The 27689-nt window shown below is 39.1% G+C and overlaps 1 protein-coding gene across 1 annotated transcript; it reads left to right on the forward strand.

Moving 5' to 3' along the window:
* On the forward strand, positions 1 to 26635 carry MEP1B (meprin A subunit beta). The gene is made up of 15 exons (XM_035318385.1): positions 1 to 67; positions 3356 to 3374; positions 3559 to 3609; positions 3720 to 3763; positions 4813 to 4885; positions 6688 to 6805; positions 10840 to 11018; positions 12772 to 12990; positions 16133 to 16285; positions 17449 to 17664; positions 19853 to 20320; positions 22064 to 22246; positions 22737 to 23061; positions 25386 to 25591; positions 26514 to 26635. Exons 1-15 carry the CDS (start codon positions 5 to 7, stop codon positions 26516 to 26518), a joined length of 2322 nt encoding a protein of 773 aa, XP_035174276.1. The 5' UTR covers positions 1 to 4; the 3' UTR covers positions 26519 to 26635.
* The last annotated feature ends 1054 nt before the right edge of the window (positions 26636 to 27689 follow it).

A 27689-nucleotide genomic window follows, 5' to 3' on the forward strand; every position in this document is an offset into this window, starting at 1 on the left:
CAACATGGACTGGTTTTCTGTGCCTGTGCTCCTAACATGGCTTCTCCTGCAGGTGGTCTGGAGCCAGGTAAGAAAGCAAAGAATGCATATTCTTTATATGCTTAAGAAAGCAATGCATCTTGAGATGAGTTTGAGAGGAAAAGACTTAAGTATGTGGCTGTTGCAAAATAAGAATTTTGTTGCCTTTTTTTTTTTTTTTTTTTTTTTTTGTGGAGGATAAAAAGATTTCTGTTTCCTTGGGATCCTAGAGCTGCTATTTTTAAGAGGTTTCGCTATACATCAGAAGAGCCAATTTGCACTCCCCATCTAATCAAAATTTCCACTAGCATTCAAAGTCATGTTACCAGAATTGTAAGTCTAGAGTTAGAGCCAAAATAAATATTACTAATAATTACTAATAATTACTAATAATTAGTAATTACTACTATTAAGCTACTCCATATCTGACTAGAAATACGGTGTGCATGTGTTTTGTTCTTGTTCTTCTTTGTTTGTTTTTAACTACAACACAGTATATTTTATATTGAAACTGATGCATTTTTAGCTGCTAGATTTACCTTTTAATGACCGTTCTCTGTTCCTTCAGTCCAGCTAAACTACTTAATACCAAAAAAATAACAATGACAGCTTTGAGATTTTGTATTTCCTATTTTTTGTAGAGAAGGTAGTATTTTACTGATCTTGTGATAGTTCATTGTAGAGGCCAGATATTTTGGTGATACACACTACAATGAATTTGGAGAACGAAAACCATTGGGTTTTTGTAAGTTCACTTCTGATGTTAATAGCTTCAGGGTAATTTACAGAGTAAGTTGTTCCTTAAAGTGAAATAATCTTATATGTTTTAATTTATGCAACTTAACAGTCTGATTTTGTGAATCCAGCTCCAATATCTTGCTGTGACAGTCACATATTCTTCCTCTCCATTAACAGATATTCATATATCTCCCTGAGTCAAGAGTTTAACCCCAAGCCCCCAGCTCACATAGCTTCCTGTATCCCCCACAGCCTTGAGTCCTACACTTCTATTTCCTCCCACGTCACAACTTCTTCTTCCCCTGTTACCAAATCTTTGGACACTCAACCCTCAGCCTTGTTTATATTCCACTGAAGGCTTTTGTAAGTCATATAACAGGCGGTGCAGACTGCCACCAGCATCTACAAGCTATCACACATCAAGCTGACTCCTAATAACCAGTTCCCATGTGAGGCAGGAGCTTAAGATCCCCAGGGCTAATTACTTGGTTTCCATGTTCATTATGGTCAGGAAGAGCTCCTTTCATACTTCTGGATGCCAATACCATCAGTTATACAGTCTGGAGAAAACACTGGTAAGTTAGGATGTCTCATCCAAACTAGCTGACCATATTCCACCTGAAGTCTGTGGTGTGACCAGGAAATTTTCATCAGGTGATTCATCACATCTTTGAGTAGAAGCTTGGTGAGGTACCTCATCTTTTAGACATGCCAGGACATCATGGCAGTGCCATACCTATTTTCGGGAGAGATGAATTATGTATACAATTACCCATTTATTTCTCCACTGATTACGTGTCTAATTTTAATGACTAAAATAGGTGAGGTGTTTTTCCCAACCGTTCAAGATGCACTTGAATTATTAAACAGTTAAATGTGCTGACAAGCCATGGTTTGACCCACCTTTAAAGTAACTTAATTCACATGAACCATGTTGTTTGCTAAAGTTAGGGAAAAATATTATAAATGTTCAGAAAAAAATGTTCTGGGTAGATTTAAAAGTAGTGTTGGTTAGACTAAATTAGATTCCTCCTTGGTAAACCTCAGTTAATGTAACCTCCCCCTGTTTGTGACTGTGAACTGTGAATCTGTTATTTGTTCACAACATTTTCAGAGACTAGAAATTCATCGTGTGGGTCTCAGTTGCCAGGCTGGTGCTGAGACTGAAGCTGTTACTACTCGAACAAGTAATACACAGATACTCCTTTGGGAGCTCAGTGTTTTGCTGTTCAGATTCACATGCCTAAGGACCTAGTTTTGTTCAGAAACAAGTAAAAAGGGATGATGAAAGGAATTCCTTCTGTGTAAAACATTCAGCAATAGTTTTCAGATACGGGGGACCAGCCTGGATTTCAGCTGATTGCTGAATGTGGTATTCTTCAGTGATGGACTCATACTTTGGTTCATGCACCATAAATACCACAGGACTTAGCTACAGTTATTTCAGTTTATGAGCTTTGGCTGCAGATAGAGGAGCTTTTCCATGAGCTAGCCAGTTTTTACCTTCAGAGCAGTTACATTTATATGATTAGTAGATATGGGAACATTGTAGCTTGTAATTATTGAAACTGTAAAATATTTTACTCCCTGTTAATGGCTATCTGGTTATTCAATATATATGGCTATGACTCCTCTCCTCCATCAACAGTCTTTAACAGGAAAGACCACAATGAGATTTTAATTTTTTAATATCTCAAAGTTTACTTCTCAATGTTTTTCTTTCACATTACCTAGAAATCTGTATGAGGGTGTAAGTTTAAAAGCACATAAATCGCTCAAAGCATGTACGACACATTTCACTTGCATACTTTCAGCTTGTTTTATAAGCTTCAGTTTCATTTCAAATCTTGAATACATGGATCAGATACTGTCTTACGGATATCTTGTGATAAAGGAACATAATGATATAAGAGCAATAGAATTTCAGAATGGAAGAGACGTCTTTCGACATTACATATTTATGGGTGATTTGTCTGAAAAATATATTTTGTTTTATTGAACTGTATCCATATATACTCATATGATTATTCTTTTTCTAAAGTCACTGTCTTTATTTCTCATGTATCAGTGTAAACCTGAATAATACCAGTTAACTCAGTGAAATATGAGATCAAAATCAATCCTTCAGCATTTGTGCTTTTGCATTTGCACAACTCTAGCAAGGGTTTTACAGTGGACTTACTTTTCCATGATGACACTAGATTTTTAAGAGTCAGATATGTTGAAACCTACCAAAATCTGAAACAACCCAAAACTGTGAGGTACTTGTTTTTGAACTTCTTTTCAAACATACAAATAAAAACATACACATTTCATAGAAGCTATAGGTTGAGAAAACTTCACAGGAGCAGTACTGGGTGACTTGCTTGTTGGGCAACCTGGAGTGGGAGAGTGCAAAGCTGTCACAAGTGAACATCTCCAGTCAAAGGAGAAGACAGTTGGTCCAGTCAGCCCAATACAAAGCACAGTGCTAAGTGCTGTTAGCTGAGCATAAAACTTATAATGTTATACTCCTAAACTGTTGAGAGAGTAATGAAAGTTGCATTTCGTTGTGTGCCTTTCTAATAATACTTTTTTTTTTTTTCTTCCCTCTCCTCAGCCTGCTCCAGAGACTACTGGTGAGTTCTGCTTACAGATCTATTTGTATGCATGGGAGGCATTCAAAAAAACAGCTGCTCATAAACATCACTAGGACAGATGCAGATTTATAATTACTGTTATTGTTATTGCATTAATTTTCACACATCATAAAGATAACAGCAAGGGCTAATGTCCTACCTCACTTGTCTTTTTATTTTTCAGAAATAGACGTAGATGGAGGAATTGATCAAGACATCTTTAACATCAATGAAGGTATTTTCTTTTTAAATTCAGTTTCTCTTTATTATTTTTTTTATTATTATTATTACTTTGTAGCCATAGATCAATAGAATAACTGTATGTTAATCTCCTCTTCCCTTTAGCTTTAGGACTAGACCTTTTTGAGGGAGACATCAAACTTGATGGGGTAAGTTCAAATATTAAATATAAAACAAGAACTGTGTCATCGACTTATGCAATGTAAATTGTTAGTAGCATGAAAACGACTGATGCATCCTGCTCATACTAAGAGTAAATACTGTTTATGTTACAATAAACTGAAAATGTTTGGGGATAGATTTCTACAAATGTCATAGAGAATGAAGGATTTGGGTGCATTTGCAGAAACATTATCCAGAATAAGGTCAGTCTAGCCATTAGTCGATATTATTAGCATCGTGTTTTCTTCACTGTGGTTTTCATGTTTTTACTTTTAAGGTATTCAGCAGCACAGACCACATCCAGACAGGGTTAGATAAAAGATTCTTAATTTATCTGCACATTATTTATTATAAGCCAATTAACGTTACAGACCAGTGCTGCAAAACCTTCATCATATTAGTAGATTCACCACAGCCATTGGAAAATTAGATCTGTGAGTAATACCACATTTTAAATCATCTGTCCTATATCCCTGTCCAATCAATAATATTAAAAAATATTTGCATAGCTAGTCACACCTCAAGGATACCTAGTGAAAACACTGAAATTGTCTTATACCCCTAAAAGGGGTAGAGTTTTCCTCTCCCTTTTGGTGAACTGCTTCTGCCCAGGCATATCAATGGAAGCAAAGAAAGCATTGGTTAAGGGCACAAGAACAAACCCTTGCATTATGAAAAACTAGAGAGTTATTGATGTCTGTGCTCATTTCAGGACTTTAGATCTTAATGTTTCCCACAGGAGCTGAAGTTCTGCTCAAATGTATCAAAATCTCAGGCAATCAGGCAATCTGTATGGAAAAAAATGCTGCAGAAATCAGGGTCATTAGTAGGAGAGAGTGAAAGGACTTCAAATCCGAGCCATAGACCTCTGAGTGATCTCTCAAAGTTTTTGAATTCTTTGATTCCTTATATGTCTTAAACGGACTTGTAAGAGACATAATGCATGCTTTGCATTAGCATTTTGCATTAGCACTGTTAGTCTTTGATCACAGATCAGTTTGTACTGAAAACCACATATTTTCTTTCTCAGATGCAGGAACGAAACTCCATCATTGGTGACAACTATCGGTGGCCCCACATTATCCCCTATGTCCTTGATGATAGCCTGGGTACAGTATTTGCTCTTGACAATGTGTTTATGTCATGTTGATTGAAATGTTAAATACAGGTGTGGTGGTTTTACCGTGCTAGGCAGCTGAACACCACAACTGCTCTCTCACTCCCCCTCCTCAGATGCAGAGGGGAAGAAGTAAAGGAAAGAACAACTCACAGGTTGAGATAAGGATAATTTAATTAAAGAGGAAATATATATATATATATATATATATATATTATTAAGGAAATATTATTATTAATTAAACAATTCAACTAAAGGGAAAAAAGGGAAAGGGGAAGAGGGAGGGGGAAAGGGAATAACAAAGCAAACCAAGTAAAGTCTATGTGGAAGTGCAGAGGAAAGAAATTACTCTCTACTTCCCACAATTGAGCGATGCTTGACCACGTCCTTGAAGCAGGGCCTCAACGCACATAGCCGGTGTTCGGGAGGAGGACAGACGTTTTCGCAACGAGAGCCCACCCCTCCCCTCTTCCTTTTCCCACCTTTTATTGCTGAGTGTGACATCATATGGTATGGAATATCCCTTTGGTTTGTTTAGGTCAGCTGCCCTGATGATGTTCCTTTCTCACTTTTTGCCCACCCCCTAGGAGGGTCAGAGAGAGTCCTGATGCTGTGCCAGCACTTGTCAGCAGCAGACACAACACCGGTGTGATACCACTGCTGTTCTAGCTACAAGTGCAGAGCGCAGCACTGTATGGGCTGCTGCAGGGAAAGGTAACATCCCAGCCAGACCCAGTACAACAGGTCAGCAAGTATCTGTGGCATCCTTTCCTCTTCCCACTGCCACACTATAAGCCTAGAGCATTTCCCACAGCACGATTAGGCCTGGGTACCAGCAGGATATATCACCTTGGTCTTGGTGCTGGGGTCCCAACTCCTTTCTTAACCTGGATGCTTCTTAACCTGCCATAACCCAGCAGACTGGTTTGTTTTTAAAGGCACTTGTCTAAGACATGAAACTGTACTAAGCAGTAGAAATAAAATGGCACTGAAGATCTTTTTAAAGCCAGGAAGCTTACTTGGTCATTTATGTCACTTAGAGCACTGATGGCAACTTGGTATTCTGGCTTGCAATTAAGTTTGCAATGACACATTGCTGGGTGCCCTGCTGTGGGGCTGGGGACACATCACAGCCAGTCTCCATCCCTTCTCTACCACCCAGCTGTGGCTTTTCATGGCAGAGGTGAGTGGTGAGATGGAGAGTATGAGTCCTTGCTGCATACCAGGTGAGGAGACTGTGCCCTCACTACACAGTGTGGGATCATTCTTCTGACCTATGACAGAAAAAAAATCACCCACCCCCATTTTAGGTTAGGAGCTAAAACATTAAGGGGTTTGAAACCATGCAAGCTGCTCAGAAGAGATAAGCCAGACACAAAGTCGGCATGTTCAAGTCCTGGAGAGATTCTATGACAGATACATAGCTTGCACTAGGTGAAATCCAATGTCTTCGTTCCCTGTTTACTTAATACTTGCTCAGATAAATCTCAGCAAGGTGAGAGAATTTACAAAATTAAGAACCATGCACTACGATATATTATATATCCAACATGCCATATTTTATACTGAAATACAAAAGCAGAATTACAGAGAAACAAAACAGGAAAAAGATAAAATGCCACATCAGCCTCATTTATGGTTTTTAGGTTCCTAACCAGGTCTTAATCTAGCAAAAAGATTGGTTATTTTAATCAAAGATTGCTGAAGCAAGATCCACCCTTAGGACTTGCTCTATACAGGTAGCAGGACAAACCGATTAGCTCAATATTGACAAGAACACTGTTTGCTTTGCAGAAATTAATGCTAAGGGACTTATCCTCAAGGCATTTGAACAGTATCGACTCAAAACCTGTATTGATTTCAAACCTTGGGAAGGAGAGAAGAATTATATATCCGTGTTCAAAGGAAGTGGGTAAGAGGAATAATATAAAACAATTTTAATCCCTTTTGGCTATAGACTGTTTTTATGACCAATATTCACTCTAAAACTCATCTGATTGTAATTTTCTAGTTTTGTTGTGTCCTTTTTTAACTAGAAATCATAGTAGCTTCCAAAACAGATATTACCTTGGTAGTAATTAACAATTTCTGGCTGATGTTTATTGCAAGAAGCAATTAAGTCCTTAAAGAGGTAATTTTCTTGCCATGACAAAAGATCTGAAACAAGACAATTACTTTATTGACTGATCTTTGGCTATATGGACTGTCACTTTCACATGACCATACTAAGCATACCTTAGTTTTTAGAAAAAATACATATATACCCCATGGAAATGTGATAGTTTTAACTGTGGGATAACAGATTTGTTTCACTCTAACAAATGGAATTCTGTTTGAACAATGTCAGATCAGCATTCAGATATTTTTATATGCTGCACATCATTGGGACATTTAATGGAGGCTTCAGTTTATTTACCTATTTGGATCAATAGTTATGCTATTTCACCTCAAGTTTTGCAAAATAAGATTCTAGAAAAGGGGTCAAAATTGCATCAACTTCTTCACTTTCTAAGATAGTCTCTACCAAACAGTGCAACAGAACAAATATATTCTCCAAGCTATGCTGGACTATTTCTCTCATGATAGATAAGGTCAGGGAAATCCTGATAGCCTAGTTAGGAAATTTACTTTCAGAAAATAATTTCCTGATACGAGAATGCACAAAGATTTTCTGATAATTGATATATTTCCCATTCCCTTTATCATGTTCTGAGATATTTGTAGCAGATAATTATTTCAAAATTTCTTCAGTCTCTGTCTCTTTACATTTTCTACTCTTCATACTAAGCACGTGACATTGAAACTCAGCCCTAAAAGATGTATAAGTGGAGACTTAGGAAGCAATGTGTTTTCCCAGTCTAATGACTCTTTGGCTCTTTGAGCCAAATGGAAAACTCATGTAGCTAAACTCTGGAGTTCTTTATCACATAAATCATGCATTTTCTATAAATTGTACCTGGAAAAAAAAAAAAAAAAAAAAAAAAAAGAACCACAACATTTAGCCTATGACAGTTCAGAGACTTCTGCACAATGGTTCATTTATTAACTTATTATTGATTTCCTATTAGAAATAAATGAGTCATGGTGATTAAGACAAGTCGTTATTTGGATAACATGTCATGCCTTCTTGTCAGGTGTGTTGCTTGCCCTGAAATATTTCTATTATCTCAGTTATCATAGTTATTATAGCACTAAAACTATCCATGGTCACCATACTTTTTACAAGCCTGAAGCTAAACTCTGCAGATTCCTGAAAATGGCTGTCCAGTTTCAGTAAGCTAGCTTTGGGCTGTACAAAGAAATTACCAGAACAAACCCTGCATTAACTGCCTTTCACTTCATTCATTTCTATGGTCTGGTATGGACAAGGTAAAGAATATGTGAAACAACTTATTTCCACTCTGCCATTCCTGTTTTTTTGTTTGTCAGCTAGGACTCCCCTGGCTGCAGATTGAAGAACTCAGTCCAGAGGGTACAGCACACACAGAAGCACAAAGGTCCTGGCAACCCCAGCCAGATTCATAAAGTTTTATTGCATCAAAAAAAAAAAAAAAAAAGATGATAAATCATCTTCACCTTTCTGATCTGGCTTGCATCTATGAAATGTATAGAAGAAGGTGAAGGAACTTTCCTAGCAGGTCATAAAATCCTTACCTGGATAACCTTTTTGAATTCAAATGAAGTCAAGCACAAAGAAACCACCTGTCATTCTGTTGTCTTCCCTGTATAAAAACAAGCCTGCAGTCTCTGATACACATACAGAGTGTCATCAAACCCTATACAAAAAGCTCCCTCCTTGTCTACATAGTTTATCTAACATATGCCAGCACATGGCTACCACCTCTATTATATTTACATATTCATTTAATTATATCACGAAGCAATAGAGGTATATGTAAGATTTTCTAGCAGACAGTCTGTCACCTCATCCCTCTATTCAGGTCTATGCATCTGCATCAGAGATTAGACTGTGGATCTATTTAAAGATCTTTTCTTTCCTCCTTCCCTATGGTAAGCAAAATACATGAGGAATGCTTGTGAATGATAGAAATGCAGGAGCATCAGATGTGGCATGTACCCACAAAGCTCACATAAAAGTCTGGAGAATTGCAATGGATGTGACATTTCTACTCTTCTCATGAAGAACGGGACTTATTCAGCAAGAAAACTAGCATGGTTTGGTCAAATGGTTAGCAGACCAGGCAGGATCAACCCTTGTTTCTAGTATTTTCAGGCAGGAGATCAGGTTTTCATGGAGCTGTCCTGGGAGGTCACTTCAGCTCTTTGCCACCATGACACAGGACAAAGGAACTCATACAGAAGAGGACTGATACAGGTGCCTGGCTAACCAGCTTGCTGCTGGTAAGTCAGAGAGTCTGTGTGCTAATCCTGGTGATCTGTGATGCTACAGGTAGTCATTTGCTAGGAGGACGTTGTAAAAATGTGTCTGGAATAATCACCGCTAATAATTTGTAGACAGTATCATCACTATTGATGACATGTATCGCCTAATCACCTGTCTTCCAAAGGTCAGGTTGGTGAGATGAGTGTGAGCAGTTATGCCCGTGCTCTTCTAGCCTCTGATAGAGCAACCAGCAGTGCAGAAAGCATTGAATTGGTGAAACTGACTCTAACACATGTGGAGAAGCTGGCATTTCCTACCATTTTCTCCCTTCCTAAAGACATTGCTCCCATGGGGTGACCCTAAGTGTCCCTTGTCCCACTCGCATGGTTTTATTCTCAGCACTGAGTGATGCAGAGTGCACATTTACTCCTTCTGTGGTTGCAGAATGATGGTGTTGTAGGCATCTAGCAGACTGAAGGTAAAGCAATGCTTCATCCCCTGGTGTTTGGATGATGATATTAACAAGTGTCCAGGATGTGCTTGTAGCCTGCGGTGCTCTACACAGCAGCTGCAAAGCCAGAGGCGTGTGCTGTGATATAAAGTGGGCCCAGAACTATAATGGACTTTTTAGATTTTTGCACCATCAGAAAAAAATGTATAATCAATATAAGGCCTTATTCAAGTGAAGCTGATGAAATTATGGATGCTGTATATGCTCCCTCCCAGGCCTCGTGCTGTTATTTTAATGAGTAATCAATAGCTAAGGTCTGTGCTGGTTTGTGGAAAGAGGAATCCTGTAGAGTATGTTGCACTAATAAGTTGTAGGGTCCTACAGCGCCTGGTGTGCTTGCTTTTTACATTTCTGGGGTGATGGGACTGCAAATTCTGTAGCGTATTTTGTGCGCTATTAATTTTATGGACTTCATTGGGTAGGTGTTGATTTATTTGCTGTGTAAAATATCAATTTAAATGTGCTTGCTAGTTTGTGGACATGGGGTGCCATTTTATTGGCTTGTGCAGATAGCTCATAGATTTATTTATTTTATTCTTTAATAAAAACTTCCAACATAGCTGTGGTTTTGCACTGCCTTGTGAGTGTGTGTCAGCAACAAGTGCCCTAGCACCACCTCTCATGAACAGCAAGAAAGAAAAGAGGTTATGCAAAGTCCTGTCAGACCCACCAGACTTTCAGAGAGTAAGTGCGGTCCCCTAGGGTGGAACTGGCCCGGCAGTTGCAACCCCTCACCAAAGCAGAAGACCAACACAATGGCCCATAGTCTTTGATGTTTGTCCTCATTGCTTTTTCCATTTTTCCGTCACAAATAGTTATTTTTTTTTCTTTTTTTTTTTTTTTTTTTTCTGCTAATGAAAACCCATTAAAAGCAATCCAGCCAGAGTGGGAGAACTGCTTATTCATCAAAGCAGAGCTAAGTGTGGGAGGAAAGGATCCAGTAAGGAACAGATCAATGAAGTGCTCACTGTAGAAATTGTAACTTTAGCGCTCAAAATGTACTTGTTGAATGGACTGAATCTGGAGTTTGCGTGGCACAGGGGTGGCATGTGCTTCACAGATCCATCTTTCAATCTTATTTCTACATTAGTTGCTGGTCCTCAGTGGGAAACCGCCAGGTAGGCTTGCAGCAGCTCTCGATCGGAACCAACTGTGACAGGATTGGGACCATTCAGCACGAGTTTCTTCACGCGCTGGGCTTCTGGCACGAGCAGTCGCGGTCCGACCGGGATGACTACGTGTCCATCATCTGGGACAGGATTCAGTCTGGTCAGTCACACTGTTGGTTTCCCATTCGGGCTCTGGTATGAGGTATTTTTGGTGTGGAACATCTCTTTCTGCCTTCCTCCCAAGGCTGAAATATTCTCCCACTTTGACTTAATTTTCAAGGCCAGCGTATCAAGAAATTAAATGTCAACTGGCATATGTGTGGGACAGACAGCCTCATTTGTTGTTGCTGTAGTTATCACTCATGTCACAGAAGTTCTGAGTCCTAACCAGAGATCTAAGACCTACTGTGCTCAAAGTCATACAGGCAAGCAACAAAAGAGAGTAATTTCATTTGTTTGATACTATAAAATCACTATTACCGAGGGAGCCTTTAAATAAAAAATAATCCTGCCCTGCAAAACCTGGTGTGACCAAAACCAGCAGAAAATCTGAAGGGAAAGGGTCAACCTTTCTCTTTCTCTTCTGCTTGCATGCCCAGGGAGGGTACGCAGGCTGGAGAGACCCTTTTTAGGTTCCCATCACGCAAGCTGTTATTTCGGCAACACATCTTCCCATTACAAGCATGTTGTGGCATATTTGGCACAAGCCAGCCTGTGGCACAGGGTTCCTTAGGGCTGTGGTCGATGCCTGCTTCTTCAGCACACCACAGTCCTGTGTGGCTTCCAGGCAGCTCTGAAAACAAGCCTGAGCCCAGACACGGTGCTGGTCTGGCTCAGGCACACTTAGAGGACTCGCAAGCCCATCAGTGTTTATAGAATCATAGAATCATAGAATATTCCGAATTGGTAGGGACCCATAAGGATCATCAAGTCCAACTCCTTGAACCGCACAGGTCTACCCAAAAGTTTAGACCATGTGACTTAGTGCACAGTCCAAATGCTTCTTAAATTCAGACAGGCTTGGTGCAGTGACTACTTCACTGGGGAGCCTGTTCCAGTGCGCAACCACCCTCTCAGTAAAAAATCTCCTCCTGATATCTAGTCCGAAATTCCCCTGCCTCAGCTTCACCATGTTCCCGCGGGTCCTGTCACTGGTGTTTCTGGAGAATAGGTCATCAGCCTCCACTTCTCCCCCTTGCGAGGAAGTTGTAGACTATGATGAGGTTCCCCCTCAGCCTCCTCTTCTCTAGGCTGAACAGGCCCAGTGACCTCAGCCGCTCTTCATACATCATCCCCTCCAGAACCTTCACCATCTTCATCGCCCTCCTCTGGACCCTCTCCAACAGTTGAATGTCCTTTTTGTACTGTGGTGCCCAGAACTGAACACATTAATCAAGGTGAGGCCGCACCAGCGCAGAGTAGAGCGGGACCATCACTTCACTTGCCCTACTAGCAATGCCATGCTTGATGCATCCCAGGACATGGTTGGCCTTCCTGGCTGCCAGGGCACACTGCTGGCTCATATTCAACTTGCTGTCAACCACGACCCCCAGATCCCTCTCTGCGGGGCTGCACTCCAGCGTCTCATTGCCCAGGCTGTATGTACGGCCAGGGTTGCCTCGTCCCAGGTGCAGGACCCGGCATGAGTAGCTTCATGGTGAAAACATTTCTGATTTCTGAAAAAAAAAATCCTTCCTTCATGCTGCAGAAATCATCATGTTACATTCCAGTGGTTGAAAAGGGAAGCTAAATAAATCTAGGCTAGGAATAAAATGGTTTTACAGAGTAAGTACAAGAAAATGATTACCGAAATAACTCTTGGGGGGTCTAATGGATTCTCTGACACTTTATGTACAGCAAAACTTGGTCATCTTCAGCAATAAACAATTTTTGCTTTTATTTTTCCCATTCAGGTAAAGAGCATAATTTCAATAAATATGATGATAAAACATCAGACTCCCTGAATGTTCCCTATGACTATACATCTGTGATGCACTATAGCCAAACTGCATTCAGGAACGGGACTGAACCAACGATTGTGACAAACATACCAGACTTCATGGATGTAATAGGGCAGCGAATGGATTTCAGCGATTATGATCTCCAGAAACTGAATCGGCTGTACAATTGCTGTAAGTTTCTCCATTTCCTTTAAATTCTTGCTCCTGGTAGTTGAAAGAAATAAGGGTGATACCTACATGCTGGACTCATCCAGCCACAAGTAAAAGATATGTAAACATATTTGGAGAAGTGAATTGTGTTAAAAACACCAGAAATAATGGTACAGCTAGAAATAACATTGCCCTCCTGCAGAAACACTGCTGTGTAGCTGAGTTTTCTGTGCAATTCCATTTGACCTTTAGTTAAAAACCAGCTTCTCTCAGCAGCTGATTTTGTTCATCCCTTCGGTGGCTGTTTAAAATACGTGCTTCTGAACAAAGCTTTTTTTTTCTTCACCCCCATTACTCCACAGCTGTTCAGACAGCATATAGAAATGAGTGTCTTTGCTGTGGCTTTCATACCTACTCAGCTCTCATGCAGTCTGTGAGACAGAATGTATGTCCACACAAAGATTATGGATGCTGTTACGAAGAAAATGTGAGCATTGAAAATGTTTGGTTTTAGTTTCAAACCAGCCCCTTAGAAAAGTGGTCAAAAGAGTGGTTTTGCTAGCATGGGATTTCTTTTAGAAATTTGAGTGAAAAAAAAACAGACTGGGGAATGTAATTCTGTAACTGTAACTGCATCAGTTGTGCCCTGGCACTCAGATGAAAACTTTTACTTCATTGCCTCAGTATACCAAGTAGTAAGATTTTACAATTACATTAAAAAAACAACAACAACAACAACTACAAAACAAACAAACACACAAAAAAAACCACTGTATTTTTATGAGTATATGGTTCTGATGGAAATATTTCTATTCGCATGGGTCTAAACCAAACACACACTTGCACTCAGCCTTAGCTTCCAGCACTTGACACACAGTCAATTAGCTCTTATGTAAGTGCTTAAGGCTAAGGATGTCTTTAACAGTGGACAGGGTCCTTACTCTCCATTAATCTTATATACTTTCTGTAATTCTAACACATGACATAAATGCTTCATGACATTGTAACTGTATTCTTAAACAACAGTCACATTTCCTTAGTGAAATAAACTCCACACATGCTGAAACTAGTGACAAAACTCCCACCACCTTCAGGGCAATCAGGATTTACCCTTCTCCCTGCTCTGTCCCTTGGCATAGTATAGGGTGTATGATACTCAGAGCCATAAGTGGTCTTCAGACTATCCACTGTTTGCTCAAGTGGCCCCTGTGCCATGGAGGACAGGTTCTTCATGGGTCCCAGCCCTCACCCACCCAGCTGCTAAACTGATCCTTTCAAGTTAGAGGAAAGACCAAGAATGCCAGGCAGGTGTTCTCCCAGAGGAATCAAAAGATTGCCTTTTTTTTTTTTTTTTTTTTTTTCTGAGCAGCATTTTAGGAAAACTTTAAGCTGAATTCTTGCTAACGACCTTTGAGGTTAGGCATTGACATTAAAAATTGAAAACTTGGTTCTCAAACTGAAACAAACAAACAAAAACCAACAACCTACAACCAACAGCATAAGTATTCCTGGCTTCTACTTTAGTTCTGCTCTGATTTCTTCTTCAGGACGTATGATAAAGTTAGATTTCAGAATGTTTTCTTTTCTAGCATATTATGTAACAGAAAAGATCATGACATTCCTCAGCCACTGGAAGTCAGGACTCAGCACTCATCCCCCCATGTATTGTCTCCCAGTCCAGCCTTTCACTAAACAGTGAGAAAGTAACTGTCTTTTAGTGAAGATGAGGTTCAAAAAGCCCTTCTCCTATGTCATTAATTAATCTAAGAAATGGATTGAATGCTGTTGGGTCTTGCTTTTCTCTCTTCTTGTCCTTCAGTTCAGCACGCCATGCCAGCCAGCACTTTTTAATTAGTTAGGCTACAGCTTTCCTGTTTGGGCAAACTGGTTTCATATTTTGTTTAATGTTTTGATTTCAAAGAGTTCTTTCATTTAATAATTCACAATTCTTCTTGCTTTCTTGTTGACACCTTTGCTGTTTTTTATTTTCTTTCTCCAACATTCAATATAGCATTTACTGTGAAAATCTTTCCTTGTTTTATTTAATTTTTTTACAGCATTGTAAAAATACCGTATCTTAAAAAGTATCAGTTATACAACACTTCTGATAGCATTGCTATCTTATAGAGTATTGTTATCTTTCTATGAGGACAGTAGAAAATAGCTCAGCAGTGCAAGTGATTTGGCAGCAGTCATATTTAACTGCTTCCCTGAGCTACAGTCTAAGTGAAACATTTGGCATGCCATTGAGGTTGATTTTTGTGATAATCAAGGTCCATTTTTTTTGTGGTGCAATGAAATCTTTAAACCCAACACAATATTTTATACATAGGTTGAAAAGCAATAATCATGAGGCATTTTATTAACTTAGTTGTTTTCAAACCATAGCTGGTGTTACACAGAACTCAGTTGTAGTACAATGGGAAATAAATATATGAATAGGGATAAACCTGGACTGTGGGTCTGTGTCTTCTTTTAATCATCCAGAGTTTGATTTAAACAGAGAAAACATTTCATACAGTATTTTCCCTTTCCTAGTCAATGGCAGACTTCCATCACTTTATTTTTGACTTGTTAATATGCAAACCAGATCTTCAAAATTTGTATGAGATGAGATATCCACCACTCTCAAATGTACCTTTACCAAATGTTTTTCCAATTCTGCATTCTGAAAATCAAGCAGAATGAGCAATTGCTCATTGCAGTGGAATAGCTCTTGCTGTACTGTGTTTCAAAATAAGTGCTCCAGTAGGTAAGTTAGTGAAACTTTACCAAAAGCTGTGACCACGTATCACAGCCTAAAGAAAGCAGAGGAGTGAATGGTAAGTCCTCAGACCTTTTGGCTGTGTGAAGGTTGATATGTCAGGGCTGGTATTAGCATTCCTTTTAAAAATAAAAGATATGATAATTAGCCGGCAGCCTCCCGTGCTTGCTAAGTGCCCAGAGTGGTCCCAATGACATCTTATTAAAGTCAATGTTAATTGCCAAATGCTTTGAGTTCCTGAACTTTATATGTATGACTGCTGATGGTATTTGAAGTCACTGATTATTTTGTGTTTGCATTTCTTAGTCTGTCTCTGCTCTTGACTTCGAATGTCTTGTACTAAATGTGTGCTGTGTAACAGAGATTCACTTTTATTTATTTGTTTATTTAATATTATAGCCTCCTCCCTAAGTTTCATGGACACATGCAGTTTTGAACTTGAAAACATTTGTGGCATGATTCAAAGTTCAGATGATAACAGTGACTGGGAGCGTTTGTCTCAGGTTCCTACCGGGCCTCATACTGATCATACTAACATGGGAGAATGTGAAGGTACGAAAAAACACTGTTCTTATCTCTCGGAAATTTTTTCTGCAAAGGCAAATGAGTTGACTTTGCTCTTGGCCTTGTTCTATGTTTATTTGTTGACAGGCTACAGTTAACTTTTGAACCAAGCAATATAAAACTGTATAGTTAGGGATGGCACGTGACACATACTGTTTTCTGCTTATCTGAGAAGATTCAATGTTCTTATCTCTTTTGATCTGTTCTTTAGTCTCAGTGTCACATCCTCACAAGAGAATTATGTAAAGTGTTCTAACTTATGGTACAGGCACATCAGAAAGACTGCTGCTTTTCTGAACAATTGCTCAGTAAATTTTTCGAAAGGACTGGGATTTAGAAATTATGTATGTTATCAGGGCTCAGGTGAGCAATCCATAGAGAATCATAGAATTGTAGAACCATAGAATGTCCTGAGGTGGAAGGGAGACACAAGGATCATGGAGTCCAACTCCTGGCTCAACACAGGGCCACCCCAAAATCAGACCATGTGTCTGAGAGCAGAGTCCAAACGCTTCTTGAACTCCGGCAGGCTCAGTGCTGTGACCGCTGCCCTGGGGAGCCTGTCCCAGTGCCCGACCACCCTCTGGGTGCAGAACCTTTCCCTAACACCCAGCCTGACCCTCTCCTGTCCCAGCTCCATGCCGTTCCCTCGGGTCCTGTCGCTGTCCCCAGAGAGCAGAGCTCAGCGCCTGCCCCTCCGCTCCCCTCTGAGGGAGCTGCAGGCCGCCATGAGGCCTCCCCTCAGCCTGCTCTGCGCTGGGCTGAAAAGAATGTACCAGTTGTTTCCTAACTTGTCAAAGAAAACTCTGAGTTCAGGAGCTTACAGCAGTCCTCCAGAGAGAATGTCAACCGTGAATTACTGGCTCTGGGTGAACAGTTAAACAAGAACACCCATGCTTTTGCGTACAAATTTCTAGAGACAGCCAAAAAAAAAAGAGAAAAATAGAATTCAAAGGAGAACAGTTCTGCCCCTGCAGAACATGAACAAATAACAGCCCTCAGTCTGAAGATTTAGACAGCATCTAGCTTACTGTAAACCTAACTTTACTGTCTTGTATCATTGTCACCATATGATGTTAAGAACATATGTGAACCAGGAAAAAATTGTTTCCACTCTTCTCTGCCATTAATTTCTCATTTAATTTTGACAGGTTCTGGCTACTTCATGCATTTCAATACCAGTGCTGTCACACAGGGAAGCACAGCTTTCCTGGAGAGTCGAATTCTGTATCCCAAAAGAGGCTTTCAGTGCTTGCAATTCTATTTCTATCACAGTGGAAATGAAAGTGATCTGCTCCATGTCTGGGTCAGGGAGTATTCTTCAGCACATCCAAATGGTACTTTGAGATACATTGAACAGATAAAAGGTATGGAGTAAAATTTCATTGTGGTTTAATCTATACTCGGTATCCTTTTCAAAGTTTGGGGAAAAATACTGTATCAAAGTGACTCATCTCCCAGTTTTATTCTTTTGCTTCTTCTCTAACAATGTAATTGAATCTCTGCTGGTGAAATTATACTTGATGGATCCTCAGTCAACCATTTTCCTATAATATAATCAATTACAACAAATTACAAACTCTTGCATTATCAAGATAGTTTTCTCACCAAAATAACTGAAATTCCACGAGCAGTCATTTTGACTGTTGTAGAATTGCTGGTATCAATAGCAACAGATGAAGCTGGTCGTTAGACTAAATTACAATGAATAAGAGAGAAGTAATAAAGAAATGGAAAGTATAAGTGCCCTGGAATACCTAACATACAAAGACAAAAAAAAAGAGAAATACAATAAATACAATTCATCTTACTTTTTAAACAAGGTTTAGAGTGACTTACCTGAAATACAGACTCATAGAATCATTTAAGTTGGAAACGACCCATAAGATCATCAAGTCCAACCATCACCTAACACTACCAAGTCCACCACTAAAGCATGTCCTTAAGCACCACATCCACAAGTCTCCTAAGTACTTCCAGGGATGGTGACAGATGGTGACTCTACCACCTCCCTGGGCCGTGATTTGTATTTTGAAGAAAACTAAGTTTTTGTGGTTTTAGGAGTCTATGGTCTTCAAAATGAGCAACAGATGTCAGTTAATGAATAAGAGGTCCTTAAGCTAGAATTGCCAAAGTCACCTTTTGATTAAACCATATTCTCAGATATTTCACTATTATTTGATCTCCATTACAGCTACAACTAATTCAGTCTGTTAGTTACACAAAGGTCTTGGGAAGTTCTTTTACACAATAGATATCAGGGCTGCTTCTTCTGCCTCTTTCTGTGCCTTTAGGCTCAGCTACTGCTCATGCCTGTTTACAAACCCCAAACAGTTTTTGCTGTTCTGCAGCAGCTCTGGTTGCTTTCAGCCAGGAGCAGGGCAGGCAGTGGGGACAGGACAAATTACACTGCAGTAGCTGTTTTGCTCATGGAACATGAGTCAGAAACACCAGTCTTGCATATAATCTGTGCAGTTCAAATAGGCATTACCTAACGCAGAAGGAAATTTAATGGAAAATAATGGGTTGTTTTGTTCTTGTTTCTGGGTTTATTTTTTCTCCTCCTAGTTAAAACAACAATAATGAAAAACAGAAAAAAAAAAAAAAAAAAAGAGATTCATATCTGAGATACATTATATTGTGTTTAGAACTGTTAGGAAAGTGAAGTATGAGTTCTGTACTTGGGATTGGCACTGCCTAGTCCAGAAATGTAGATGAAAGCCTCGCCTTCTGTTCAGGTGAAGAGAAACCAGCCAGAAAAATATATATATATATTTTGCTGCATGTACTATTAACAGAGGATGTCCTACTTTCACTGCTTTCACTTGCCTTAAAAGGCCTGTGTGCAAAAGTCTTTGCTTTTGTGCAAACTGTTCGTGCAGTCAAGTGGGATTTACCAGTGCAGGCACTTCTGGATGCAGAACCAGACTTGCACTGAGGTTTTATTACATGAAGTAGGTTTTACAATTGCCTGGCTCTAATTTGAGCTTAATATCATTAATCATTTGATGGGTGAATACTGATTCTGCAGAGGCAAATTTCCAGCAAGCCATTTAAATATTAAAAAAAAAAAAAAACAAACAAAAAAAGTAATAATGAATGAGCATATCTTGCAGTTCTAGTCTCCCAGAATCCTCTGCAGCTATTTTTTTTTTTTTTGACTGAGATCTGTTGTTATTCAGTTATCTGAATATATTTAGCTACATTTTTTTTTCTTTACAATACTACAGGTGACACTGCAAATTTAATTATCACAACATTTGGACTAATTTAATGTAATGTTCTTTAAAAATGTAGAAGAAAAAGCAGTCTGAAAACATTACCATTGTTTTCACTCTAATTAGAGAGCTGCTATGCATATTAAATCTGGTGAAAAAAATGAATGGAAAGAATATGATCTTGCACTGAAAACAGTAACATCTAGAAGAAAAATGTTCCATCACTTCAATGCCAGTGGAATTGAGGAATTCATACATAGCATTAAGATAGGCTCTCTAGATCTGTACAGTATTTGATTGTACTGCTTACTTAGAAATCCCTACTCTTGTTTTTCAGGTGCTCCTGCAAATTACTGGCAGCTCCATCATGTTTCTTTGAATGTCACAAGTAAATTCCGGGTGGTGTTTGAAGGTGTGAGAGGAACTGGCTTGTCAAATGGAGGCCTTTCTATTGATGACATCAACTTGTCAGAAACACAGTGTCCTCACCACATCTGGCATATCAGAAACTTCACACATCTCCTCAACACAAGTCCTGCAGGGACTGCAGGAAGAATATTCAGTCCACCTTTCTACTCTAGTAAAGGATATGCTTTTCAGGTCAGCTTGTATGTAAATGGTACCGTTGATAACCCATTTAATTTAGCAATGTACTTGCATTTGATTTCTGGAGCAAATGATGATCAGTTGCAATGGCCCTGTGCATGGCAACAAGGTACCATGATTCTGCTTGACCAGCATCCTGATATTCGTCAACGGATGTCAAACCAAAGAAGTATAACAACAGACCCTCTGCAATTATCAGGTTAGTTAAATTCAGATGTGCTATCTAATACATTTAAAACAGCCAAAAGATAAGGAGTCAAATTTTCTCTTTGTGCAAATTAGAACAGCTTTTTTAGCTTCAGGAATGGGTCATTTCCTTGCAGCAGCAATATAATTGATCCACAGACAAGAAAAAATTGAACATATAAGGTAGGTTAAGCTGGGACCCTCAGTTTCTAAGTAGATTCACATAAGAAAGAGGTGGGTCATCCATGCCTAACATTTCTTTCATATGCTCTGTGAAGATGCATTTATATCTGCTTTAATGAGAATGCAAGTCTTCTAGAAGGCTTGAAGAGAAAAATACTGAATTAACAATATGCACAGATGATAGCAGATGAAAGTGTAGCCATTAAACACATCATCTCCCTCCTTGCAAAAGGAACTGATGTCAGCGCAAATCCAGAAACCAGATGGACAAAGTACTGATTCATATTACATAATCTGCACTTGTTCGAGGTGTGACAAGATAAGGAGCAATTGTCCACAATAACTTGGAAAGGAGGCAAATTAGGTAAAGGTGTAACACTGGGAAATGATAGGAAATGCTGTAAGGAGATAAATTAAAATCACATATTCAGCATTGGATAAAGATTGAATTTAAGCAAAATGACTTTCTGCATCAATACAAGGATTTTGCCAAAAAAAACCCACCTCCACCACTGAATTCATTTCCTGGTAATTCAGACTAAAATATTCATAAAGGAAGGAATACACTAAAATTTCTATTTCTTGGTATTATTTTATTTAAAAAAAATTCATGCTTGACATTCATCATTCTCTGACACTCTGTTTGTACATCAAAACAACGCGGGTGATCTAGAAAGAATAAATGACCTTCCCTGTAAATGAATGATGATCACACCAGGTTCCCCACAGATGGATCACATTTTCCCTGTGCTCTCTGCCGTAATGGCCACAGCTCTCAGCCTTTTTCCTTCTTTAATGCTGTGGACTTGCAGTCTGTGCTCTGCCCCTTATCCCTTGTTTATTCATGTATTGCTTGTAGCCCCAGATTCCTGAGATAAACCTTGTAACTCTTATCCTTTCTCTAACCAGTAGAAGTACTGGAGCAAAAATTTTGATCTTCCTGATGGATACTTTTATAGACAATCATGCTCAGCTTTGAGATTTTAGATTTAGGGTCTGATGAAGGCTTGTGACGACTTCAAGTACCCTCTGTCCTCCTCCTTCCACATCAGCAGATGCTCTTTTTTTTTTTTTGAGAATCACTGAATTAATACATTTCAGAGATGACTCATGTGCCACTCATCTTCTTGCCCACTATACTTGAAACAGACTAAAAGAACAACAAAAAAAAACACAACAGGTTTTCAACCAGCACTCCAATAACTTCATCTCCAGCAGGCTCTTTTCTCAATACCTCAGACCAACCCACTGAAAAACTTCATTGTCTTGTGTGTTTCATCAGTGTAGAATCTCAAACAAAAAAAATAATCTACAAATTGTAGGCAGTTTCAGCATTGTTTCTGCTCCTTGAGTTTCAGGTAATTTATTCTCATCTCCCTCTTCATGATATCCATGAGCAGAAGCAGGCAAAGTATGGTCTAGTTTGTTTTCAGTGTTGAGAGAAGCCTTAGTACTACTTTGCAGCAGAGATTAACCGAGAAGGAAAGAACCCTAATGAGAAAAAAATCCAGAGTTTTCCCACACTCATATTCGTTTTTTTTTTTTTTTTTTTTTTTTTTTTTTTCCTTTTCAGATTCTTCATCAAATTATTTTTGGGATAGGCCAGATAAAGTGGGATCAATAGCTTCTTTTCCTAATGGAACAACATTCATGAGAGGTCCAGGAAGTGGAACAAGTGCATTCTTAACTCATCAGAGACTTAGAAGCCGCGACTTTATTAAAGAAGACAGTATTTATATTCTTTTAACAATGGAAGGTATGTGAACATTGATGTTAGCTGATATTCTTAATAATACAGAAAATACACAGTGTCACATACTAGCTAGTCACAAGTACTGTAGATATAAATACATGATGTACTTTATGCATGAGCAATTTTGGTGTTACTCATGTATCTAAAGTCAAATCATGTGTAAATAAACGTGTGGGTAGCTATATCCTTTTTCTAATCCATTATCTCATGTGTAGGTTGAAATCTAAGTGTATAAGATGATACTACTCCTGTGCAAATTATTTTGAACAGAGTACTTTGAATAAGATTGTCTGTTTAAAAAATTAAAGAAATTAGGACATTTCCAAAATACATCATGCTCTTGAAAGTTAAAAAAGACTTTTTATCCATTATACCAGAGGAAGAAGTAGGGTAGTTCATAGAATATCTGCTTTTTACCACTAGAACTTGTCATTCAAATAAGAGGAAAAAAAACACAAAGTAAAAACCTTGTTTCTTGTATTTTCTCATGCAGATATATCACATCTAGTATCAGCTCAGCCAAGTGTTTCACCAACCTTTGTTATGAATAGTTCCACTGCCAACACCGTTAGACCTACCTCTATTGCCACCACCACCACCAAGCCCACCACCACCACCACCACCAAGCCCACCACCACCACCACCACTAAGCCCACCACCACCACCACCACCAAGCCCACCACCACCAAAACACCCATCACAACAGCCTCTGGCACCCGGACTGAAGAGCCAGACATGGATACTCCAGATGCCTGTCCAGACAATCCATGTGAAAATGACGGTGTCTGCGTTATTGTAGATAGAAAAGCAGTGTGCAGGTAACTGTCTTTATTCACTCAAATACAAGTTTAGTAATGAAAGTTTCTAGTAGAGCACATCCTTGTTCCTAATGAAAAGAAAGACAGACTTTAGCTAATGAAAAAAAAAATCTCCAAAATCTATTACTGCAAGAGATTTATGACCAGTTTGGGCAACAAAGTTCGTATCCTTGACAAATGACAATTTTGATGTACTCCGTTTGACTTTTCTGTAAAATATGTTTAGAACGTACTTCTTATTTTGAGCGATATGTTAGTCCAATGTTATAAAATGGACCACACATCTCCTCAGAAGTCCATAGCAAAATCAAGAGTTAAATATAAATGCACTTGAAACAAAATAGGATTTGTATCAGTAGAAAGTATTTTAATTAGCTCTCAGGCAGTGTAAGTAGAATAACTTCATTTTAAAATTTTATTCAGAAATATTTTGTAGAGCAAATTATGATCTCAAATTAACCATTTCTAGTTGCTTGCCTTTTAAACCAATGACGAAGGCTGAGGACCAAGATGCTTGTTTACCCTGCAAGAAAATGAATAGCAACTTTTATTTAATCCTCTGTGGATTCACTTATGCAACCCACCTGGCTGATTAGCATTGTTCCTGCTCTCAGACAAACTCTAAGGCTGAAGATAGTAACAACATGCTGTGAAGCAGTGCCAAGGCAGGTAGACTGGGGGGAGTGCTGTGAGGCAAATGTCTAAAGGCCAAGAGCAACAAGAGCCGGTATGACTCACTGTTACATCTCCCCACTTAGGAACCTTTTAAAAAACAATTCTGTAAAGGGGCTTGTGCAACACATCAGAAACAGGTCATGAGTGCAAGAAAATGTCAAGAAGCTGTTCCAAGAAGACAAAAAAAAAAAAAAAAAAAAAAAATCACTCTGAATGTTATGCTTGATTTCAGAATTTTCTGACATCTGTGGTCTATTTGAAGCTCAAGTGCCTATGTGTCCTACATGCCACGCTGGAGAAGTGTGTGACCAGCAGTCACTTTCTGCTCTAATTTTCTACTGGAAAACTAGAGGGGATGTGATAATAACTCTCTTTGAGCCTGATCACATAAAGTCCAGTGGAGTCATTTTCAGGGCTGAGCATGCAGTTCTGAACAAATGATTTAGACAGAAAATGGAAAAACAATGACATAAGGAATAAAAAGAGTTAGAAAAATTGGTGCAGGTGTGAATTCAGCAGTACTGCACATATGTTTTTTCAATTAGATCATTGGGAGGCTCACATGTTCATGATAAAAAGTTTCAGAGCTGAAAGTGATGCTGAATAAGGCGAAGGACTCAAGGTTTGGAGGCTGTGTTTAGTGCAAAACCAGAATATTGCTAGAATGTTAATCTTGCCTTCTTTGGGGGAAGGCAGAGACACCTCATGCACAGTCTTGAAAATAAGCCCCTTCTGGCAATGAGAAGGTCTGCCCAGAACTTACCACATCTACTAATGGAGAAGTAATGAGCAGGGAGAGGGCAATGTGATGGGAACATCTTCAGCTAGGTCAGTCTTAGAAAGGGGGAATTCCTGCACCTAAATTTTGCTTCTGGTGCTATCAGGTCGATGATCAGGTCTGGCCTGTGGTCTTGACCCAATTTATCTCACAAGTTTGAATTGCTGCATAAGGTGAACTAAGAATTAAGAAGGCAAAGAGCATAAGAGGAATCAGGAGGTTGAAATTTCCTGGAGGTTGGTAGATGTGGCTCGATGGGGTAAGAGCAGTGTAAAGCTTCTGGACCAGTATCCCTCTGAGTTTATTCAGCTACTACCTATAAAGGCTTTTTTAACTGACTGAGTGAAGAAGATAGAAGGGCTCTGTGTAAAAGCTGAGCATGCCAAAGGCAGAATTGTATCTGGATAGGAGGCAATTAGTATAGTGGAAGCAAATATTACATGATAGTGGTTCTAGCAACAGGTATCAGTTTCATGGAGTGGAAAATGAGCTTTCTATCAGCAGAAGTGCTATAAACTTAAAGGAAAAGTGAAAAAAAATGAGTGAACTCCGTGACCCATGGGACTTGTCTGTTGAAGATCAGAAGACCATTCTGTAGCAACAGCTCTGTAGATCAGCTGTGGCCAAACCTGAAATAGACAAGAAAAAATGGGCTGAAGCTCAGGCTTTCAAGCAAAGGCTCTCTTTGTTTTGTAGAAGAGATGACCTGTAAAACAGTGGGAAGCTGAAGAAAAGGCACAGTCTATCCAAATATGTAACCTGGATATGGTTTGGATATGGAAACAGCAGATCAGATATGCAATATTTTCAGTAGTCTTTTCATGCCTTCAATCTTTAAGTGATACCACACATTTGTTCTTTTACTTTCTAGATGTCCAGCAGGGGACAACTGGTGGTACATGGGAGAAAAGTGTGAAAGGAAAGGCTCAACTCAAGAAAACACTATAGTAGCTGTTTCTTCAACCATAACTGTATTCGCTGTTATGCTTATTGTCACTATCACAACTGCAGTTTGCCTTAAAAAGAAATACAGCAAAGGAAGGGAAAAAGTAGAGAGCCTGACTCTAGAAGAAGTAAGTGCTTTGTCTTTTCAACAAAGATTATATATATATATGTTAAAAGTAAACAGTCAAATTCAGTAAAAAGTAACCTGGGGTATTTCACATTTTTTTAAGTCTGAAGGCTCCAGCTTAGGAATTAAAGAGCTCTATTAAGCGCTACTAATTTTTCAAACACCAAAAAGCCACTTAATTCAAAACTCCTCCTCCACCCCCACCAATCTTACTGCCCTGATGCGAGCCTACATCGAGTGGGAGATTGTGAACAGATGCATTCATTTTCAGCTTGTAACTAAACTGTGTCTTTCACTTAGTGAACTTGTCTTTCATCTATTACGGCATTTTCCGCAAAATATCTCTCCTTAACACACCTGGGCATAACAGTAAAAGAAACCAACCCAAAATGCCAAAACAAAAAAAAGCAAATTAATATCAATTTCCTTATTCAATGGACTTTCTGTATGCAAGGAATGAAGTAGCCATGGAAATCATGGCTTAAGAACAGGTGAAGATAAAGACAGAAGGTTAAAACTGTTTGAAGGACTGGATCAGAAGTGAATAAGACGTTCAATGCTGGTTTTGATAGGAAGTTTCATAAAGTCTCAGGCATCCAGACCCTTACTTTAAATAGTGACTTAATCTTGGAAATAGCAAGAATGACATAGCTTAGAGGGACTTACAGGGCCCAGGAGAAATTTTGTAAGCAAATTGATGGGAATAGCCTTCCAGAGATCAATTTGAATTTTGTTCTAACATTGTTTGTGTGATGTCCTGTTGAAGTGCAGTACCTCTTTGTAATGCCAGATACTGTCACTGTTACTTTATGTCTTCCAAAAAATTATTTCATTTTCTTTGAAAGTAATGCTTTTATATTATACACATACTTCCCTTCCCAACATACTTGTCTTTTAAGATTTTTTTTTTTTTATTTTCCTATTTAGAATAAAACATCCTTCTGAAAATAATTCAAACAAGCATCAAAGACACAAGATGAAGATCACTGAAAAACCCCAACTATGTCATCATTCTTTCTGGTACTTTAAGCTCAGCCATCATGATAAAGGTTTGTAAAGTCTGGAAGATAATGCATCATCTGGATAAAATATTGGGCTAATGCCAGTGAAACTTCTGATAGTGTTGTGTGTTGTTGCCATGCAATGGAGAAAAATAGAAATGTGTTGTGTGATGTGCCTGTCCTGTTCTTTAAGTCTATCTGAACCTGAAGGAAGCGTGTAAAACTGTGTTCTGACTTTGAAGCAACACAGTAAAGTCCAAGTTTGCTGTCTTAAGATAGAGTTGCCCATCATAAAAGGGAACTGGACTCTGTGATCCAGGGGTACCCAGGAGTTCTGAGTTCTGCTACAGTTGTCAGCAGTGCGAGAGTGTGGGGGGTGTGAGAATATCTATTTCATGAAGTCATTTGGTTTTGATCTACTAAATAAAAAAAAATATATATATATTTTTTAAAAAAGAAATAATGAGGAAAGTGCTAAATTAACCACACAGACACACAAATAGTAGAGACAATAATGAGGACCCAGAACTCTCCAGCCACCGATTGATGGGCCATTAAAGGAACTATTCAGGTGTAGCCCTGAAGAATGTGAACCTGAACTGCAAATCAAAACTGATTAGAAGGGGAAAACACAATTTGCATGAGTATTATGGGTTATTTGAGGCTTATTGGGATATTGGCTATCGGAAGGGGATTGTGGGTTTATGTAAAACTTGTTATGGGACATTTAGGAGAAGGGAAAAAGGGTCCAAAGGGGAGGATTGTGATGGATCAGAGAGGTATGCATGTGGGAAAATAGTGCCAGCAACTGCAGAGAACAGCGTACAAAAGAGATCTGCATGTCAACAACTGGAGATCACAGGTCTTAGGATGCCTAATTCTGGATGCTAGAATGCGGAAGGATGGCAATGCAAAAAGAGGTCTGTGTGCCAGTTAATGGGGGACTGTGGGCTGCAGAGCTTGGAGGTCTGAAATGCCAGTGACTGGAGGGACTGGGGTGTGTGTGTCAAAAGGTCTCAGTGCCAGCAGCTGGGGACGAGGCCATGGGAACCAGGGGTACAGGTCTAGGTGGCAGCAACCAGAGAGCTTGGGGTGCGTGTGG

Source organism: Oxyura jamaicensis, chromosome 2 (assembly GCF_011077185.1).
Source record: "Oxyura jamaicensis isolate SHBP4307 breed ruddy duck chromosome 2, BPBGC_Ojam_1.0, whole genome shotgun sequence".
Lineage (NCBI taxonomy): Eukaryota > Metazoa > Chordata > Aves > Anseriformes > Anatidae > Oxyura > Oxyura jamaicensis.

What these genes read in the sequence shown, in the direction of transcription:
- MEP1B (XM_035318385.1), top strand. Translation starts at nt 5, where the DNA reads ATGGACTGGTTTTCTGTGCCTGTGCTCCTAACATGGCTTCTCCTGCAG. An exon ending in CTGGGACAGGATTCAGTCTG is followed by an intron (nt 11,019 to 12,771) that starts GTCAGTCACACT and finishes TTTCCCATTCAG; the next exon opens with GTAAAGAGCATAATTTCAAT. An exon ending in AGACCCTCTGCAATTATCAG is followed by an intron (nt 20,321 to 22,063) that starts GTTAGTTAAATT and finishes TTTCCTTTTCAG; the next exon opens with ATTCTTCATCAAATTATTTT.